The 16,498-nt window shown below is 37.4% G+C and overlaps 1 protein-coding gene across 5 annotated transcripts in view; it reads right to left on the minus strand.

The window, feature by feature from the left end:
* Nucleotides 1-259: 259 nt before the first annotated feature.
* Nucleotides 260-16,498, minus strand: part of hdx (highly divergent homeobox) — an 84,296-nt gene continuing 68,057 nt past the window's right edge. For 2 of the 5 annotated variants that reach the window (XM_057326757.1, XM_057326756.1), the window contains 5 exons: nucleotides 5,176-5,229; nucleotides 4,946-5,092; nucleotides 802-994; nucleotides 602-681; nucleotides 370-483 (listed from right to left, as the gene is read on the minus strand). In XM_057326757.1, the coding sequence (XP_057182740.1) occupies nucleotides 373-483; nucleotides 602-681; nucleotides 802-994; nucleotides 4,946-5,092; nucleotides 5,176-5,229 (585 nt within the window). In that variant the 3' untranslated portion in view covers nucleotides 370-372. Of the gene's footprint in view, nucleotides 484-601; nucleotides 682-801; nucleotides 995-4,945; nucleotides 5,093-5,175; nucleotides 5,230-16,498 lie in introns of all 5 variants that reach the window. The other 3 variants (XM_057326754.1, XM_057326753.1, XM_057326755.1) reach the window with 3 other exon arrangements.

Consider the following 16,498-nt stretch of genomic DNA (forward strand, 5'->3'; position numbering starts at 1 on the left):
ATTTTTGAGTGTATTGCCACCCTTCTATCTGCAGTTAAGCCCATCCAAGAGTAGTAAGAACAGCGGAGATAAAGATAAAGGACAAAATTAATAAAATCTACTTTTCCCAGTCATTTTACCACAAAGCAATTTTTTAGTGTATTGCCACCCTTTTATCTGCAGTTAAGACCATCCAAGAGTAGTAAGAACAGCGGAGATACAGATAAAGGACAAAACTAATAAAATCTACTTTTCCCAGTCATTTTACCACACACACACACACTTAAGAAAGTTTTTACAGCTGTTTAACAAAGCAGAGATCTTACAAAACACTTCTTGTGGAAGTTATTAAAAAAATGCTCAGAGCCATTAACATTTGTTTTCTTCACTTTCTCATTCAGCTTGTGATACTCTACTTACCTTGAACTCCAGGAATGTTTGTATCTGTTCCATCTCTGCATTCAATATGTCACCATTATCCTCGTCATCTGTGATTTCAATCTTCTAGTTAAAAGTTTCATGCATGTTCAGGTTAGGGAGTTAGTATTAAAGTTCAGGTTAGACAGTTAACATTAAACCATGTACTGTATTCTCTTGAAAGTAAATAAACATGGACCCATACCACATTTCCTGCAGCACTGGACCTATCTGATTCGTCATTTACATAATAATTTATTGTTTCACAGCAATCACTGGCTCCATCTTTAAAAAAAAAGAAAATGTAAAATGAATACAGAAAATGTAAATGCATTAAACTATTAATAATATGACAAGGTTACTACAAATCTTATAATTTGCCAATAACATGAAAAATTCTCCCACCATCAGACAAACAGAGTGGCACAATGCCATTGTGTTCACTGCCCTCAGTTAGTTCAGGAATTCCATGTTCATCTTCAAGGTTTTGAGGAGAATAGGCTTCAGTTTGATTGGAGAACATAGCTGGTCCACCCTTAGGTGGTGGAATTTCAATGCCCATCAAACGGTACTTTCTTCTGCGGTTACCAATCCATGTCTGTTAAATGTTCATGTTAGAAAGTAAAATAGAATTAAGCCTTGAATGCACAATGCTATTTTACAACCACTATTTAAAAAACCATGTTATTATTCTAAGAAAAAAGACTGATATTTCTTGTCTCTTACACCGTGTCCTAACCAAACGCGATGCCAAGGCACGCGATAAAAGGTATCTTTTCCATGTTGATTGAAGTTTTGTCCTAACCAGCCGCGAAGGCATTGCACAACAAGCGACAACCGTTTCTATTTTAGAAAAGGTTTATTTTTCTGCGAAATCGCGACTGACAGCTCTAACCACACAGCGATCTCATTTGATGTAAGTTCTGCACCTCATACATGTTAATCATCAAACATGGTTGATAAGAGACATTGATAAATATAGCATAGCGTACTGCGAGGCATCAGGGTTTCCATCCAAAGTTGCGAATTTAGCTTATGCGCAAATTTGGAATATCGCATAAAACATTTGCGAATAGTACCGTTTCCATCCAACTAGTCAACCGTCACTTCCTAATAAACTGCCACTAAATATCAGTAAGAAAAGTAACAGAACTCACTGAATATAATAATTTAAATATATTATAATACTTGAGCAAGCAGACGATTACGAAACACAATAAATGCGGTGCTTTTGAGAATGTCTGCTGTTTGGGAAACACAGTCGTGACAGTTCTAAGAGGCAGGGGCGTAGCCAGAACTTTTTTTTAGAGGTGGCCAGGTAAGACCCAGTGATTTTATTAGGGTGACCAAAAAATCCTTACAGACATAAATTCTTCTACTGTCATTTACACCAATTCTTCATTACACATAGTTTGCTGGTCAAAAACATACACAAAGAACGTAGAGTAAACAATTTATTTGCAATGCTTTCATGTGCTAACATTATTTTAAAATAATTAGCTAGCTATCATTTGCAGTAAGTTAGCATTTTTTATAGAAAATAACCATTGCAATACCCCAACTTAAACTTTTGCGAAAATATAATGAATGAATGAAATCCAGTTAAACAAGACTGATTTTACTGACCTGGAGCCGGCTGCACCAGCTGTGCATAAGTTACAACTTAGCTTACTGTAGTTTTGACTTAAACGGGCACTAAGTCACAACGTACGCACTACAAAATATTTTTGAGTTGCACCATTCAACTTAGTTGAAGCGCAATGTTATGTATAAACTAAATATTTACGGAAGCCTCCTGACGGAATAAGCTCTTGTTTCACTCGACATTCTTCAATGATTTACACACATGATAATGCTGACATTTACAGTCACTTACCTTTTAAAATAGAGAACATTATGTGATGACATTTAATTTTTGACTGCTCTAACACGAACCGTCCTAGCACGCCTCTGTGTGTGTAAATCTGCCTCTGTTGTGCACGTCAAAATGAAATAATCTTCTTTTTATTTAATTGGCAGTTGGCAGTAAAATGAAATCACCCATATTGCATGTCATTTATTATTGCATGAAGTAGGCTGTATTGTTTTAAACAGCATTTGTTTACTAATCTACTTTTAAATATGTTATTCATGAAAGGTAGTATTCTATATACCGTTTTTACCGTTATTATGTGAGGTAAAATAAGTTTAAATCAAGAATGTTTTGAAATTCACAACATTTCACCAACTTTTTCTCACTAATTTAAGGCCGCTATTGGACTGTTGAAGGTAAACGTCATATTATGCGACTACGCATTACTTTACGGAGAGTTTACGGACTAGCTACGTTCTGCCTTAACACCAAATGGTGCAACCGAATAACATACAGATTTAGTTACAAACTAGCTAGTAGTAGTTACTAAGCCTCTAGTGTGGACTTAATGTTCACGTTTAAGAAAGAACTTACGAATGGCTGGTGCAACCCTACCCTGATCCTTCTGCTCGCGATGAACTTCCATGGTACACAGACAGTGCACTGTCACGAAGCGAAGAGGTTAGCAGCTGTTCAGCTAATAGCGCTCAGACTGTTTGTGTCAGTGCGTCAGTTTATGACATATTAACGTGAGAGTAATGTTCTCGCGCTACTTTCAGTGCATTCACTAAATGATCTGCGCAGCACTCTGTAAACTCCGACACGCATCTCAAAACTGCTTCGCACAACAGAGGTGGCCAGATAGGTGACCATCCATCATTCAGGGGTAGCCGTGGCCACCCATGGCCACCATGTAGCTACGCCCCTGCTAAGAGGCAATTACAGAAATACTTTGACGACTTTGCTCCGGCATTTAAGAATGACCATAACAACATTTCAGATGCTGTGTAACAAGATCGATACTCTGGTTAGTCAGGTTACGTGACTTCTTGTTGGAATTTATTCGGCAAATGCGTTTCCATCTGCCATTTTTCGCATTAAAGGAGTAGTTCATTTTCAAAATAAATTTGAATGATAATTTGCTCACCCCCATGTCATCCAAGATGTTTATGTATTTGTTTCTTTGGTCGAAAAGAAATGAAGGTTTTTGATGACAACATTCCAGGATTTTTCTTCATATAGGCTAGTGGACTTCAATGGACTCCAAACGGTTGAAGGTCAAAATTACAGTTTCAGTGCAACTTCAAAGGACTTTAAACGATACCAGACGATGAATAAGGGTCTTATTTATTAAATTTATTATAAAATCTTATTAAATGATCTGCCATTTTCTAAAAAAATTAAAATGTATATGCTTTATAAACACAAATGCTTGCCTTACTCTGTTCTGCGATGCATGTTAATGACTTCACGTAATACGTAGTTACGTTGAAAAGGTTACGCTCTTTTAATATTACAACATCCAGGATACGCACACAAAATGACAATTTTAAACAATAAACTGACACAAACACATTTGAATATGTGTCATTAAACATTCCACAACTTTTGAACGGTCCTCCTTCTCCACATTGACTCGGTACTTCCGCCTACGTCAAGCGTAATTCAATGTAATTACGTATTACGTATCGCAGAACAGAGCAAGGAGAGCATTTGTGTTTATAAAGCCTGTTTATTTATTTTTTTAAATTACCGATTGTACGCTAGATAAGACCCTTATTCATTGTCTGGTATCGTTTAAAGCCCTTTGAAGCTGCACTGAAACTGTAATTTTGACCTTTTGGAGTCCTTTGAAGTCCACTATATGGAGAAAAATCCTGGAATGTTTTCATCAAAAACCTTAATTTCTTTTCGACTAAAGAAACAAATACATAAACATCTTGGATGACATGGGGGTGAGTAAATTATCATGAAAATTTATTTTTAAAATTAACTAATCCTTTAACCCTTTTTCGCAAAAATGAAAAAACACCTCAAGCAAGTGTAAAACCATTTTTGCGAATTAAGGGTTTTTTATTTGAAATTTCAAAATTTCAAAATGCGAATAAAACCAGAGTGATGGAAACCCTCTGAAGTCGAGTGAAAAAGATGCATCTCTCTGTGTGCAAACTCTTCAGCTGCAGGGAATGGCAAACAAAAAAAAAAACTGTTCTGATTGGCTGTGTTTTTTATTGATTGTCGAGTCACACCCCGTTTTCGCATTCAGTGTGGACTGTGGACAGAAAAATTGCTTATCGAAGGAATCTTATAGCATCGCATTTGGTAAGGATGCAGTGTTATTCTGGCCTGTTAACCTGTCTGATCTCTGCCAGGTAAAAAAAATATTATATAATATTAGATATTATTATTATTAATAACTAAATGTGATAAATGATCACGTGGCTTATTTAACATATATGATTAAAAACTGATAGATATTTGTGTAGCATTTGTTAATCATTTTAAAGACAAAATATTGTATCCCTTTTACTTTTGTTCTGTAGTTATAAATAATAAATGAAGTAAATATCTACAAATAATATAAGCATTATTCATTGTTGTAACTTACCCACTTTGCAACTATGTGTACCTGTTCAGGCCTACAATAATGAAAGTAGTGCAGAGAAAACTGAAGTGATTTATATACTAATTACAGACCTTGATGATTTCACTGTCCACATTGAGTTTATTTGCGGCGGCTGATATCTTTTCTTTGCACACAAGGCCCAGGCTGGTCATGCCATTGTCCCAGTACCTCTTCAGTGCGTACACATCTTTGTCGCTAAACTGGGTCCTGTCTTGCAGCTGAATCATTAAGTAAAAATCCATTATCAAAAACTGACAGACAGAACATCTATCATGTGTCACTGCATATTTGGGGCACTCACCGTTCTTTTTCGGGAGTTGCTATGAAGCCATGGAGCTGACATATTACTTGTTACCTGATGAGAAACAGACAAGCTCTTGTTGAAAAGCTTTAGGGGCCTTGCACAATATTCACCATAAAACATCTCTGCCCAATTATGTGCACTGACTAGTCGAAAATTATGCCGTTCAGATGTTGCCATGCTAATTCCATCCAAAATCTGAGAAAAATAATATTTTTCCTTGAAGGGGTCATATGGCGCGAATACGTGTTACACGAGGCGTTCCAGGCAGGTCTGGGTGAGCATTCACTTTTAGACAGAACGCATCTTTTGTTTCGACATTTTAATTTTTGTAATTTTTAGGTGTCTAATACATGCATGGGCAACTTATTACACACCAAAGAGACAGAAAAACACGTATTCTCGCAATATGACCCCTTTAACTGTGGTTTGTAGTCAGGTTTATTTTTCCTAATGAAAGTTTAGCACTGTTTGTGATAAGCACGTATTTATATATATTTATATAATCATAGTTACAATAATTCAAGATGACACATTCATGACACTTAAACATGCTAACCCATGCATGAAGTTTGTTGTTGCTAATACTGCTTTTGTATATGTTTTGCTTTCATTAAATATGAGAAATCAGTCACGTCATGCACTTTTTAATCTGCACCCGATTCAGGGTTCGCTGTCCTGCTGTGAAAGATTGACTAAAGTATGAGCCAATAATCTCTGATTTCTGAATGTTAAAAACAATATCATTGGTTTGAGCTACTGAACGAATACTGATTCTTCAGTGAACTAGTCAGTCATCTCACATACGAATCAGACATCTCGTTCGTGAATGAGGAGCTGCTGAACGAATGAATTAGAGCATGTAATTGCTCAATACAGCACCTGTGTCACTCTCGTTCGCAACAACAGAATATGATATATTGTAGTGTAATATACATTACAATTATACAAAGACGTTTTTAAATTTACTACATTTAATACTACATACAAGACACTAATTTTCGCCACCTACTGTATGTAATATATGACGAAATGGTCACGAAACGAATCACTGAATGAGTTTGAACAAATTATTTTGGTGAACGAACTGAAAAAGAACAAATCATTCATTGAATCAGAAATTAATCCAACATCCCATCATGGCAAATGAATTGAGAATTTACTGTTAGTAAGTTTGGAATCATTTCGAATGTTTATGTTTACATCATATCTTTCTGTTGTGATGAAACCAGCATGTTCACACACAGTTTGCATGTTTAAAAGAGTCATATGACATGGCTAAAACGAATATTGTCAATTGTTTTAAATGTAATGCAATGTGTATGCACGATTTGAGGTTAAAAAATGCTGTATTTCCCACATACCGTGCATGTTTGTATCTCCTCTTTGCCATGCCTCTGAAACGCGCAGATTTTTAACAAAGCTCATCGCTCTGAAAAGCGAGGGGTGTTACGATTGGCCAGTTAACCAGTGCGTAGTGATTGGTCGAATACTGCAAGCTTGTGATAGAAATGTAACGCCTCTTACCATATTTGGAACATCATGTTCCAAAGCAACTGTACTGTACTGACAGGTACGCCCACCTTACTTGTGTATACATTTGGGCGGTCTCAGTCAGCTCATATCACGAACTGACGTGGATTTGACGTGCAGGCCTGTGTGAGCATTTGCTTTTAGATAGTGTTAGCGCAGACATTTTTGCGTATGGTAACCGGCAATAACTTAATATTATACGGAGGTAACAAACACGCTCACACACATCAGTTTCACTTGAACCGGAAGAAGAAAAGAATATTTTTCCTTCTTTTATTTGCATATAACCATATAAGGTACATCACGTTTCATTTACTCAAATGACATGCACATATAGGAGCACACTTATTACAACTCTTAACACCCCCACTTGCTCTCATTACACATAACACTGTATATATATTTCTGTAACATAACATAGGAATACAACATGCTGTACAGTGAACACAATATACTCAATATGGCATAAATAACCCACTATTGACTATTACAATTAGGTTTCCATACCGAACAGAAACCTTTTAAATTTCTCTAGTTTGACTTTTGACATTGGTTTGGTCATAACATCTGTGCTTTAAACCATACAGCGATTTGTTTAATTTACAGACTAGTTTTTCACTTGTGTCTGATTTAACCTCAAATCCTTCTGGTTGTTCCATGTATATCTCACAGTCAATTGGAGCATGTAAGTAGGCAGTCTTTACATCCATCTGATGGAGATCAAGGTCATATTTTGCCGCTATTTGCATCTAAGCACGTACTGAAGTAATGTTTGCAGTGGGTGTAAAAGTCTCGTTATAGTCTACTCCCATTACCTGGCTTTAACCCTTAGCAACATATCTGGCTTTGTAAATTTCAGACTCATCTGCATTGTTTTTGATGGCATAAACCCACCTACCCCCCACTGCATGTTTACCCTCTGGTAGCTTAGTTAAGGTGAATGTGTCATTCTCCTTAAGAGAGTCCATTTCTTCTTTCATGGCATTAGCCCAAACACACGATTTGTCTGAACTTATAGCTTCTGTGTAAGTCTGTGGTACATTACACACCCTGTAACAATAATCAACATTGGTTAGAATCTGGTCATTAGAATCAACATCCGACACATAGTCTGACAAATACTGAGGAGCTCTCCTATTTCTTTTTTGGGTAACGTACATCATGGTCGCTTCTCTCTTTCCTAGCACTCCCTTGACCATCAAGTCTACACTCTTCAGTAGTCTTTGGACTCTGAGCAGTAGCAACTATTTTTGGCTCTGTGGGTATATAGTCCTCCCTACTGAAATTCTCATCTGAAAAATCAGTTTGTGTCTGGTGTTCTGTAACACACTTAGTGAAGAATTTAACAAGCCTGTGCTTGAGTACTTTTCCAGTGTCTGGATAATAGACTAGGTAGGCAGGGCTGTTTTTGTCATAACCTATAAAAATCCCCTTTTCACACCTCGACTCTAGCTTTTTCTTATCATGTTTGTATGCATAGCACACTGAACCAAATGTTCTCATTCTAGAGAGGTTTGGTTTTCTCCCTGTTAGCATATAGTATGGGGTTTGCTGCGTTCGACTGTTATAGCACCTGTTTCTGATTGCTGCAGCTGTCATTAGTGCATATGTCCACAGTAACTTGGGCAAATTGCTCTCTAAGAGCATACATCTTGCCATTTCAAACAGGGTTTGCCAATTTCTCTCAGCAGTTCCATTTTGATGGGGCGAGTAAGGTGCTGAGGTCTCATGTCTTATGCAATTTCTGCTGAGTAGTGACTGAAACTCTTTTGCCATGAATTCTGTACCGTTATCTGATCTAATGCTCTTTATGGTTCCATATGGTGCCACATCCGCAATGAATTTTTCTGTAGCTTTCATAGTGTCACTCTTAGCTTTAAGGAAGTACACAAACACTGCACCTGAATAGTCATCAGTAAATGCGAGAGCATACCTAAAATCATCTTTAGCCTCTGGTTCAATAGGACCAGCTAAATCAGTATGCACTAGTTCAAGTGCTGCTTTAGCCTGTGCATCTGGTTCTCTATTTCTGCTCCTCACAAATTTCCCCTGTGTGCAAATTTCACATTCTAGATTGGACTTTTCAACTTTGCCCTTGATTTTCATTCCCTCAACAACATTCTGCAATTTGGAAACATCATCATAATTACAGTGACCAAGAATCTCGTGCCAAGTTTGAATATCATAACACACAGTACAACTATCATTTTCTTCATTTACAGTGTTCAAATAGTAAAGTCTATTGTACTGTTGTATGTCGAACTTGGTACCGTCTTTGTGAATGAGTTCGTCACATCCTTCCCTGAAGTTAATTGAGGCTCCGTTCGCGGTCGCTGCCTTGACAGAAAAAATGTTCTGAGGATACGATGGGATGTATAGGGCTTTCTTGAGCGTCGTCCTCACCTGACGTCCTTCTCTGTCAATCAGATACACCTCGGCATCACCTCGTTTCAACCCCAGCGGGAGCATATACAAGGAGAATAAAACTGGGACAAGAATCGAGCATTAAAGGCGCAGTTTGTGAAATCTGCCTCTATATTCAAAACAGATATGTTCAAAACACAACAACTGTGTAGCTTGATGACGCTGTGAAGGAGCATGGAATAACGGGAACTGTAGTCTTCAACTCCACCACTAATCACAACCAGACGTGAATAAGAAATCACGTTTATGGATGATGTAGAGTAATAAAGTTTTATAAATGTTGCATTTGATGACATGATTTGATTTGATTATAATGAATTAGATGTAATTCATAAAATTAATTCATTACTATTTAGTCATATGATCTGAAAATGATTACTGCTTGTTCAGTAAATATGAGACTAAATTAAGAAAAAGACATTCAAACAATAAGACTAAACTTGTTGATCGATATAATAATCATACGTTTTCTGTCAGTAAAGGAATCTAAACAGTTGCTTACCTGTCTAGTAAACACATGCAAGATCAGCGTATCTGTCTAGTAAAAGTCTTTGTTGACAGAACCATCTGCAAACAGTAAAGAATAATTGTGCTCCATAACGACTGCGCAAAACAAGATAGTTGCTTGATAGACGCTACAAACTAACACTTTCACATTTCTCCACAAGACTGTGTTGTCATGTTTTTCTTATTTTCTCCTGTAAAGCGGCTTTGGAATAATACACATTGTGAAAAGCGCTATATAAATACAACTGAATTGAGTTGAGTTTCTACGGCAGTAAAAGCGGAAACCGAGGGTAATGCCAAAGACTATGTTATTAGGGAGATGCAAGGTCTGGAGAAAGCGTAACGGCTTACACGAATCATGTGAGGCACCTCAGCCAATCATATAACATCCTCTAGTCTGCTTTCCAGCATTCCGCGTTTTTTTGGCTAAAGGTTGCAGGCTTACCATCTATTGTCTTTGGTAACGCGGATATGAAGCCATTGACAGGCGACTGTCACACACGGCCAGCCACGTGTCACTGGTTAAAATGACAATTTTCTCACGATTTACAAATAGTTGGAACATTTGAGATATTGTAAGTACAAAAAAGTTACAAACTGTATCTTTAAGGGACACCGCATGTAAGAGGAGCTGCATCTTAAGTAAATTCACCAATACTAATAGAAAACCTTCTATTGTTTAAATAGGATCGAAACAATTTTAGGGCGTTTCCCTGAATGCCCACCCAATGCTCCAGTCGAGAGATGAGAATAGAGTGGTCAAGTGTGTCAAATGCTGCGCTCAGCTCCAACAGCACTAATACAACAAATTTCGAGAGTGAGTAAAATATCGTTCAAAACTTTTACCAGTGCTGTTTCTGTGGAATGATTTTTCCTAAAACCAGATTGAAACACTTCAAAATTAATCAAAATTATTATTATGCAGGAAGCTCTGTAGTTGTTGACATACTATTTTCTCTAAAATCTTAGACATAAAAGAGAGATTTGAAACTGGCCTAAATTAGTCAGTACTGTCGGACCTAACCTAGGCTTTTTAAGAAATGGCAGGACAATCCCATGCTTTATCATCTGGAACTGTTGCCATTGCAAGGCAACTATTCATAATCTTAAAAACAGTCAGCCCGATCACATGAAAATTTTGTTTAAAAAACGTGGGGGAAGAATGTAATAGTGCGAACCAAAGGCTCTCCTGTTTTTGCCAAGTGGTTGATGTCCCCTGGGACAACATTTAAATCAACCAATCAGATTTCAGAAATAAATTTACAGTTTATTTTAAATTAATCTTCCAACCAGGATTAGGTGCTTCTACACCATTGGTTTTCACTTATCATTTCCCTCTGATTTTAGGGGTATGGTTAGGGTTGGGGGTTTGGTGTGGGTTTAGGTTTTTAGGGCTGTCGCGATTGGTCGATATAATCGACGGCGTCGACGCTGATAATTAGTCGACATCAATATTTTTGATCGACCAGTCGTTTTATACTATTTTACCTTCTAAATTTCGGAACTGATTCCAGTCTTTTTCCGTCAGAAAAGAACACCTAATCAATACCACACATTTAGCAACTCTTAAGTCATGACTGGATATTCTGCTGAACCATCAAGTCTGTCGATCTATTTACTGATATAGATGGGCAAGCTTGGAGTTATATTCCCGTTTTGTCAAACGCAAGGCAACCAAAATGTTCACTTTTCCTTTTTTTCAAGGTTATGCGCTTTTTGTTCATGCATGCAATAAAGGTTAAATATTTTGGAAAGTAACAGTTAACTGGGTGATTATTATTTGTAAATTATTCCAGAAGTAAGAAACGATTTATCTTTATATTAATACACACTTAAAGAATGCGAGCTGTGTTAGGAGAGGTAAAAGCACTGCATCACTATAAATGAGACTAGTTAGCTTTACCCTGAAGAAAACCGCAACTTAGTAAGTAGTGAAGCAAGTTTTCCGTTGTTTATGATGAGCATATCTCTGAACTTTTGATCATCCCGTGTATGTGTCGCGTTTGCGTTACGGAGGCGGCTCACATGAGCAGCAGCCCACTGGGGTAAACTCCCGAATCTTCATGCGGCAAACTCCGCCATCTCACGTATAAAAAACTTGCTGTAGTTTACACAGGACAAGCGGGAAATGTGCATTGATACACACGTTACTTTGATATGTGAACTGTCGTTGTAGTGTTTTTTTGTGGAGGAAAAGATGTGGGAGATTTATTCAGTGTTCGAATTGTGTCAAGGCTCTTGGGGGGTCCCCTAACCAGTCTTCAAAAAAAAAAAAAAAAAACAGACGGAGCTGCCACAAGCATCAATCACATGATAGTTTGGATCATTTTAGTAATTTGACCACATTACACACATNCGGAGGAAAGTTAATTACACTTTAAAGTACAGAAACAATAGCTGTTTTACTGTTGACTCTACACATGTAAGCACGTCTAGGGCAGTGTTCGAATTGTGTCAAGGCTCTTGGGGGGTCCCCTAACCAGTCTTCTAAAAAAAAACAGACGGAGCTGCCAGTACAAGCATCAATCACATGATAGTTTGGATCATTTTAGTAATTTGACCACATTACACACATAAATGTCTTTAACATGTTGATAATCCATTAAAAGAGATCCACATGAGGGAGAGATTAAATGACATATTTTTTTTGCAGTGACCATGCTATCGATCTTGCTGTAATTGTTTTATTTTGCATTGTAGCCTAGATTTTTTTTTAAAGATTTGTTGTTGACTTTAATTGTACAGCTAATGTTAGAGAGGACAGGAAGAAAAATGGGAGGGTTCGGGAAAGGACCACGAGACGGGAATCAAACCCAGGTCGCCCAATGCGCAACCGCGCCACATGTCAGAGCACTGCCCAGTAGGCTATTGGCTGTCTTCTGGTTTGATGTCGTTCTTGCTGAGATTTCACTCATTGTAAAATCTCTTAAATTTATTTATAGCAATAAGAATAACAAGTTTTTCAAAATGTATGATAACATTTTCTTACTAATTGAGATTTTCCTGTCCTCTTATTTTCCTTATTTTTTTCTTGTCCTTTGATTCTTGTTCTTTATATTATTGTAATGCGGTGCTGTTCCCTTTTTTTGGAATATTAATCAAAATCATTCGAGCCAGTGAGGGAGAGGACACGTCACCTCATGCAGAAGCGTATGAGCGTTTTAAACGTGATTCATCTCCTGATAATGTAGATCAAGTATATGAAAATAATCCACATGAACATGCAGGATAAGAAAAATGAATGTCATTCCTTTGGGAAAAAGCAGAAGCCTTCTGGTCAAAGTCGGAGCTCGTGTTTGCAGAAGGGAGAGCAAAATAATCTCTGGGGAATGCAAAAGTTTTCTGAGGGAAAGAAAAATATTCTTGGGGAAACGCAAAAGTTTTGCAAAGGAACGCACTTTTGGGGAGAGCAAAATATTTTCACTCCCTTTCCTATTTTTCCACCACCTCTATGTCCCTGTAGTGGCTCAGTGTCACATCTGTTTTGACAATGTGAGATAACATTGGACATAAAGAAAGACTTGCATATCAAAATGATACTACGCTTAAATAAACGCTTTCAACTGGCCGCACGCAGCCAGTGTCTTGCTGCAACATCTCTGTACATGTCTTCATTGAACACTGTGTGGCGCACTTGAGCGGCGCACTTGAGCATGCATGGATTTTTCAGATAAAAATGACATTTAGTTTTATGAAATTTGTACAAATAATGGACAAAAGTGTTTTGTTTTAGCATGATAATTTGACAAAAAAAATATTTTGTGTTCTTAGTTGTCTATTTTTAATGAAAAACCAGGGACCCCCCAAGTTCACTATTTTAGACCTTATGAGAGGTCCCTTAAGGCGTATGAGGGGTCCGGGACCGCCCCAGTCCCCCCTCAATTCGAACCCTGGATTTATTTCACCTCTGCCGGCATGCCCTAAACATCAACTTGGCACTATAAATCGCTATTTATAAGCAATAAACAAGCAAATTTTGCCAAGATGTTTTCAGACAAGACAGACAAGATGTTACAGAATAATATTTTAACGAAAACCCAATTTTTACCTCATTTTTATTTTTGGATATTCCTGAAAACCTCCCTGTGCGACATTCGACAGGTTGTCCCATGATCGCATCACCTTGACTTTGACTCTACAAAGTATGTGAAAAACAATACATATGATGATCATATGCTAGCTCGAGTGTTCATGTATGTTCTCTATGGCCAGTCTGCTTTATTAACGGGTTTTCGTTCGCTTTGCTTGAGCTTTTTGTTCTGTACCCTTCTACTCAAACGCATATTTTCGATTAAGAAACTCAGGATTAATTTCTGAAAATGGCATATTTTAGCCTAATATATAGTGATTTTTTTGCATTTGTTTTGCAGTTCCAGCATGCACAAATATACAAATATACTGATTAATTATATTTCATTTAGACGCTGCTGTGTTCCGTTGTATTTGTATTGAGGCTTCGTTCATTTGCACTAAACAGCCCAAACAGTTAGCTTTTAATTATTTTCTATTTGACTATTTATATTTAGCTTAAAACGGCTGTTGTCCTTTTTGAAAAATAAAAAGACTCATTGCTGCTTGTCGTTCTGCATTTATCAATATATTACAAAAAGTATATATTTTTCTGTAAAACGTCTATCTTTGTAATTTAACAATGGAAAATTATTCATTTAGAATAGTCGATTATTCGATAAATTGGTCGATAGATTAGTCGATATAAAAATAGTCGTTAGTGGGAGCAGGTTTTATTTATAAAAATGTTGTCCTTAGGTCAACAAAATATGTTGCCCTGAGGACATCAACCACTTGGAAAAATCAGGTCGAGCCGAACCAAAAGGTTTGAGCTGGCTCACAATGACTTGTAAATCAAATATTCATCATGGTTGATGTTTAGGATTTTAAGTCGGGGTGATGACGTTGGTACTTTCACAATAGCCGATGAGAGATAAGACTGCAAGATGACGGAGGTGACTGACAGAACTTGAAAATTACACATTTAATTTGAACTCATATCCGTTGAAGATCCATTATAACGAAGATTAAATCTGCAGAGTTATTTGCGCTTGTATTGAGTGATAATTGTTTCGTGCAACTTCTTGTAAAATCCAACTCAAATCTTAAATAAAAAATAATTCTAAATATGTAATCAGTGCTTTCTCACCATCAAACTATGAGCGCACGAGGAGGAGATGATCTGACTGCATGAGGACAGCATCAAATACCATTAGATATTATTAGAACACAGTGTAAATAAATAACAAAATACATGATTTTCCTTAAATACTGTGCATAATCATCAAATGTCAAACTCTGGAAATACAGCCATTAAGCTCTCGCACAATCGTTTCTCTTTATGTCTTCATTATCAGTCCTATACGTTCATAACAAAACCGGAATGAAGAAACATTCGTCTTTTACAATTATGTCTTCAAATGTTATCTTAGGCGAAGGACACCACCAAATAGCCGTCATGGCCGTCAAGCCGGTGGTCCCAACTCCGGTGGTCATGGAGGTGTCTGCTTAATGATGCGATTTTAATGATGTGTTAAGGGCCGTTCACATTATAACTATAACTATTAAAAAAACGTTTTAAAAATCGTTCTTAATTCAGGAGAATAGCAGGGGTCACACCATAACTACGACGATATTGGGATCACTTTCAGAATGATTTTTCCCCCAGCTGATTGTCACGAATAGCAGCAGGGAAATCAGGAGAGCGGATCCACGTGCAGTAAAGTTCTTTTAATCAATTCACAAAGTGAGTATAATCCACAATGAAACAAGGAACACGGCAAGGCGTAACAAACAACAACGATCGACAAAGCACAACTGAACAAAGGGGCAATATATACAGTATACACAAGAGAAGAGACAAACATGAAATAAGTCACAGGTGAAACCAGTTACAATAACGAGACACAAGGCATAATGGAAAATTGAGTCCTACAAAACAAGCAGAAACACAGAGTACTATGGCGCCATCAGGTGGCGAACAGAGGCGCCCGCCAAAAGACATGATATAGCCTCCCCTCTAAGGGCGGATTCCAGAAGCCCTTATATGACAGTCCAGGAGGGTGGAGGAGCGGAGTCGGAGTTACATATTCTAAGCAGTCTGTCGATCGCTAGACACACTTCTAAATAGCCGTCATGAATTATGGGGTTTGAAAAAATTAACAGTGAAGCATTGAAACATTTGCTTATAATGCGGGGCCTCAGCACCAGAGCATGTGAGCGAACCGGAGTGAGAGCGTACAGTTTTTTTATATAACTGTTTATAAAAATATGTTACAGCCTCAGAGATTTCCTTTAAATCTGTTGACACTTTATCATTAATCCTTAGTTTTTTTTAAAGAGGATTGTCACGGTCCCACCGTCTTGTTTATGAAATTCTAGTCGTGTGGTGGGATCTGGGCAGAGTCCTTAGGTTATGTGTGGAGAGAAACATATTGTTGTCCGTTTGACAATAATATACGTTCTCTCCAGTGTCTTGTCATTGGCCCCATTCCTCTCGTTTCCTTGTCATCTTCCCCTGAGTGTTTAATTACCCACTCCTGCCCCGTGTCATTATCCCTCGTTTGTCTTCCCTATATATACCCTCTTGTTTCTTTGTCTTGTGCTCGTGCGTTATACATGGTGTCTTTTGTGTCTACCCGTGTTTCCTGTTCCTGGCCTTGTCTGTGGATTGTTCGTGTTTTGTGCCTTGTATTATTTAAGCCGTTTGGTCGTGTCCTTTAGTTTAGTTTAGTTTATAGTTCTTGTTTTCATTTTGCCCCCTCGTGGGAAGTCTTTTGTTTTATATATATTTCTTGGTTCTGTTTTCCCCCATTGTGGGTGTTTTTGTTCTGTTTTGTTTTGTGTAATA

The sequence above is a fragment of the Triplophysa rosa genome, unplaced genomic scaffold, assembly GCF_024868665.1.
Source record: "Triplophysa rosa unplaced genomic scaffold, Trosa_1v2 scaffold126_ERROPOS923952, whole genome shotgun sequence".
In the NCBI taxonomy this organism is placed as follows: Eukaryota; Metazoa; Chordata; class Actinopteri; order Cypriniformes; family Nemacheilidae; genus Triplophysa; species Triplophysa rosa.